We start from the raw sequence: 5,458 nt of genomic DNA on the forward strand, positions 1-5,458 counted from the left end.
AAATCCTCGGGCTCCGGGGCCAGGCTGGACGATAACGGCCAGAAAAAGGAAAAGTGTCGGCAAATTGTTGGCGGAAACTCCTGCCTGGAGCAGCGCCCCCCCCCCATCCCCGCGCGCCATAAGGCACCGCACGTCTCCAGCCCACAGCTGCGTTAGGAGGGTGGGGGGCGCAGAAAAGCTCCTGTTTTCCAAAGTCACACTCAGGTTTGGGGGGGACGAGCTAGGGACATGGGTGAAGGAGGCCGCCCTTTGCCAGGGATTCGAGTTTTCACGGGTTGGAGGGGCGACAGGTCAGCGCACCGTGTTACCCAGATCCCCAACTCTGCGCAAACCCAGCCACTGAGGCTGAATTCAGGGGGCTCACCCCACCCGCCCGCGCGCTCAGCTCCCCGCAGGGCCACCAGGGGGGCCGGCCAGCGTCTTCTCCCCAGGCCTGGGCGTCCCCGCCTCTGAGTCGCAAACTCGCATCCAACAGTCGTATGTGAAAGCGAGAGGGAGACCGAAATACAACCGAGCGTGCAAGCAACCCACCCTGTCCTTGGGGGTGGGCTCTTCCCGTTCCCGTCGGAGTAAGTTTCCGCCGGCCGGACTCCCGCCGCCACCCAATCAATAACGGCCCAGGGAAGGGCAAACTCCGTCCCGGGGCTGCGTGCTGTCGGTGCCCGCAGAAAGGTGCACCCAGCCGATACCCACCCCTGGCACCAGCTCCGGGCAGCTCACGTCCGGACAAAGTTTTCCGTGCCCAGTTGTGAACCAGGCGCGAATGGCTGCCAGGGTCCCCCCGGGAAAGACGGGCCGGGGGCTCGCGTTGGTGGGGGGCGCGAGGCTCTGAGGCTGGCATCTTAAGGGCGGCCGGAAGGAGCTGGGGCGAAGAGGGGACCAGGACGTAGCCTTTGGGCAACTTGCGACAGCGATCGCTCGAGGTGAGGAGGCACGGGGATTATCGCTGCCTTTGCTCGTTTGAAAATGCCCCCCACCCCCGACCTTCTTATTTATCCTCCAAAGGAAAGCAAGAACCCCAGCATCGGGCCCGAGGTGGGGTGGAAAGAGTGAGGGAGAAAGAGGAAAGGAAGGGAGGCAGAGAAAGGGAGGGAGGGAGGGAGAGAAAGGGCGCGTTCACGAACACTACAAAGTTACAAATATGGCTCCCCCGTCTCTCGCCTCATCACTGCGAAGAAATGAAGACGCACTTTAAACTCGAGCCTCTCCCAACTCCACTGCAGCCCCCGGCCCACGCGCCCTCCCGGGGGGCGTCGGGCCACATTGATCAGAAACTAAACGGGACTCGCGAAGCCCAAAACTTATTGTGTGGGCGAGAAAGGGAGGGGAAAGGCGCGGGGGGTGGGGGGGTGGCGGAAGGAATACATTTATAAAACATAAAGCCCCCTTATTTTTGTTGTTAAATCCAGGAGGCAGCCCCTGCCCTCCCCCTTCCTAGTTAATCCCCCCCCATGGAGTCACGGGAGCAACGAGCTCAGAGGGTGATTTCCCTTCAATCTCGCAGACCCAAACGCGTGCGCCCGCTGGTCCCCAATGGGTGCACACTCGCACCCACATTCGCACACGCGGGAGCACACGCACAGGTAGTCACCCACCAAGGGCAGCGGCGGCGGCGGCAGCCCGAACATGCTTGGATGGCATTGCAACCTCCCCCCCCCCAACCTTGCAATTCATTTGTAGTCCGACCCCCAGACCCACACCTCCTGGGCGCCCCCCCATCAAAAAGACAGTGCCTCCCCCCGACAGAGACACACAAAGTAGGAGAATGGACCGACAGATATTTTTGGCAAATGCTCACATCAGAGGGCGTCCTGTTCCGCAGCTCTAAATGAATCCGTTTGTCCATTTCCATCTCTCGCTTGCTTTCTCTGCAGAGGCTCCCGCGCCGGCGGAATTCAATCAATAAACCCCGAACCCACGGCCGCGCGTTTTAGGACTTTGAAGGCTCAACCAGCTCCGCTCGGTTCTCGAGCCCCCAGCGCCCGCAGCGCACACTAACCTGATCGTCGTGGAGGCGGGATCTACGACCCAGAGGCGGAGTGGCAGCCGTACGAGCCAATCGCCGCAGAGGGTGTCCGGGCAACAGCCCGTGGTGGCGGCGGCGGGGGGAGGGAAGGGACCAATGGGCGGGCTGCGCAGCCGGCCAGGGAGGCTCAGCCATTTGGTTGTGGCACCGGAGACGGACCCCTTTAGGTTTCAGGTCGGCTGTGGAGCGCGGTGGCTGCTTGGTGGCTGAGCGAGGGGGGTGGGTGGGATGGCGGGGGAAGGGACGGTGGCTGGGTGCTCGGGCCTGGCCAGTGCGCCGCCTTCTCCGCGCTTGGCCAGGGGCGGGGCCGCAGGTGCGTTATCCGAAGGGAGGGGCGCGGCCGGAGGGGTCGGGGCCTCTGCCCGGAGGGGTTGCGGAAGGAGGTTGGGGTTCTCGGACCCCGCGTAGGCGGGCCAAGGGAGGCCTGGAATGAGGGAACGGGTGTTGGGCGTAGTGGGCGGGGGTGGGGAGGGGGCGGTCATTCCCGGCCCGCGGGCCTGAGCTGAAGGAGCGTGGCGTGCCTGCTCCCCCACTTCCCGTGGCCGCGGCTCCCATCCCAGCGCACCCCCTTCCCTCCCACAGCCCTCGCCGCCTCTCAATTAAGTCAAGAAAAGCAGGGTGTTTCTTTCCACCTTTGGATGACTCCCGCGCCGTCACGATCCTCTCTCCTCAGAGGTCGGCATGGCAGGGTGGTCACCAAGAGGCACCCAGCATCTTGCTGAGAATATATGAAGCCAGCCCTTGGCCTTGGAATAAGAACTGCTGGCAAATTTATATAGAGAGTACTAAAACGTGCAAAAGGAAGGTGCTAATAAAACTTCTGGATTTCTAGGCCAACGATAATTTATTTCGTGCTTTAATTTGAAATATACGTATGCCTGCTATATACACAGTTCAAGAAAGTGAGGCCGTTTATTCTAACCGTCCATCTGAGTCATTGGTTAAGATCTGGGTTGCCAAGGAGTCCCTCCTTGGTGCACTTTCACCATTTGGGGTTTTAGGGTGTGTGTGTGTGTTTGCTTTGAATTGTTTGAATCACTAGTTTTAGGAGACCTTAAAGTTCTAAATTCTCACTGTTTACCAACTACTTGTTAGGCCCTTGACCTATGCTAAACTGGCATGTAATAAACCACGGATTGTTAACAAGGACAGATAACAGGCATCCTGCAACTTAGCACTTTCCTCAGGAAATTCTTCTTTCAGGTAGAGTAATAAGTGGAATGTATGATGTGATCGTGTTTATGCACTGAATAGTTGGAAAAGACAAAATAAAGTCACTTGAATCCACTCGTTTGGTTGTATTTTGTTTGATTTCACTTGCTCACTTAGGTGACAGAGCCGACAGTTTAGTTCATCTTCATCTTTTTGAAGTCTGTGGTTGAAATTTACTTTTTTAAAAATGGCATTGACTTCTTTTTAAAACATCAGGACCCTAATTACCTCTCCTATGCCATTCGCATGAGTTGTTATTTGTGACTATGGTCTTTAAGGTGGTTTCAAAACAGAACTCTCAAAATCCTCATCACAAACACATTGAGTCAGCATAGGGTGTGAAATCTGTGTCCCCTAGAAGCTCTGCAGTTACTCTCTGATGGTTAGGACTCAAATCAGTGCCCCAGCTAGGCCATGCCCCTAGCGCTGACAAGGGATAGTACCTTCCCAGAAGAGGGATCCTTAAAAGACAACCCTTCCTGTGCGGATAGGTGAGAGTGTCGCCTGACTGGAAGGGAAGACTTGGAAGCTCAGACCCCCATCAGAGAGAGTGTTCACGAACAAATTAAAATACAGAGGAGCATTTCTATGGAGCAGCAGTGTTTAGCATTGGAACAATATGGCTGATCACTTTATCAATAAATGTATTAGTTGTTTTTATTTCTTTTTAACAGTTGTTTTTAGAAGCCTCTTGCCCTTTGTTGGGAAAACTGAGAGGGCTTCCCAGAATATCAGTCCAGAAGATGAAATACCAAAAAAGTGTCTAGAACGAACTGAAGACCTAGCATTTTCCCAACATACTATATATACTCGAGTGTAAGCTGACCTGAATACCAGCCGAGACACCTAATTTTACCACAGAAACTCCATTAAAAATGTGCTGGAAAATTCGGCCTATACACGAGTATATATGGTACTTTGAAAGGAGATTTCCTCTCACTTGATAAACAGGAGAAAGGTGAGCCCGCTTTCTACAGTAAAGGTCTGGTCTTGGCGATCCCTAAGGATCAGTCCTACTCTGTCCAATAGGGTCAGAATCAACTAGATGGCAGCAGGTGTGGTTTTAGGTTTTTCTTGATAGAAGGAAGTCTGATGGTGGAGTGTGCTGAAAGTTGAGCTACAAACCAGGAGGTCAGTGATTCAAACCCACTAGCCACTCTATGGGAAAAAGATAAAGTGGTCTGCCTTCATAAATATTTGGTCTCAGGAGCCCTAGAGCAGCTGTACTCTGTACTACAGGCTCACTTGGAGTGGGCATCTGGCTCCAGTGTGAAAGGTTTCCTAAAGATGGCTGGTGGTTAAGTGCTTGGCTACCCACTGAAAGGTTGGAGGTTCTTACCCACCAGTGCTCTGCATAAGAAAAGAGTAATGTACTCCAGTAAAGATTACAGCCTACTTCCCTTTCCAAACCCTGGGCCAGAAGAAAGGCTATATTGTTGATGGCAATGAAGTACTTAAATGAGGCAGGGCAGGCAATCACCTGAAGACTGAGGATCACCAGTAGGGATATTTGATGTTAAATTAGAAAGAATTGAGTCCTAAGGGATTAGAAAACTAGGAAGGATCTACATGTTACTTTGCATGGATAAATGCAGACTAGAAACTAAGTGATGTAAAATCTAGACTGGTGATTGATTATTGCTAATGGGTTTCTCTGCTCTTTCTGCACATGTTCAGGCTCTCGTGTCAAACTAAGCTGAAAAGAATGAGGTTTGTAGTAAAAAGTTTATTGGAAGTAGGCAAATGATCACAGGCCAAGGAAAGGTGAAAAGGTTCATCAGTCACTTTAAGGACAATTTAGAAGAAAAAATGCTGATGGTTAAAGAAATGCGAAAGCCACAGACATCAAAGAGGTCCATATTCCAGGCATCAAAGAGGAAGGCTGCAAAGGATTGGTTTATGGAAAACATTATTAATACTGGGATATTGTCCTCTCTTCTCTTGACCCCATCATTTCAGGTCAATTAGCTTAGATTGCTTTTCAGCCAGCAAGGTGGGAGGGGGGGAGGCGAGCAGGGAGGATTCACTTACAAAGGCTCTGATCAATGTTACCGGAACTCCACTCTTTTCTAGTTTTATGTTTACTACTATTGCATGACTAGAAGTTCGTATAAATGGTATTGGCTTGCTTTTCATTGAAATAGTTCTAAAGATTCTGCTTACAGACACACAAAGTCAAAGTGCTTTTATTAAAATTTAACTTCTCAAATGATTTCACAC

General features: G+C 52.3%; 1 protein-coding gene across 2 annotated transcripts in view; it reads right to left on the bottom strand.

Moving 5' to 3' along the window:
* ANP32A (acidic nuclear phosphoprotein 32 family member A) overlaps positions 1–1,980 on the bottom strand; it is a 47,190-nt gene extending 45,210 nt beyond the window's left edge. The window contains exon 1 of one of the 2 annotated variants that reach the window (XM_045285701.1): positions 1,799–1,980. In XM_045285701.1, coding sequence (XP_045141636.1) covers positions 1,799–1,852 — 54 coding nt within the window. In that variant the 5' untranslated portion in view covers positions 1,853–1,980. The remainder of the gene's footprint in view (positions 1–1,798) is intronic. The other variant, XM_004711945.4, reaches the window with a different exon arrangement.
* Positions 1,981–5,458: the final 3,478 nt, after the last annotated feature.

The sequence above is a fragment of the Echinops telfairi genome, unplaced genomic scaffold (genome assembly GCF_000313985.2).
Source record: "Echinops telfairi isolate 266 unplaced genomic scaffold, ASM31398v2 ScPeMD7_7475;HRSCAF=8513, whole genome shotgun sequence".
NCBI classification, from domain to species: Eukaryota; Metazoa; Chordata; class Mammalia; order Afrosoricida; family Tenrecidae; genus Echinops; species Echinops telfairi.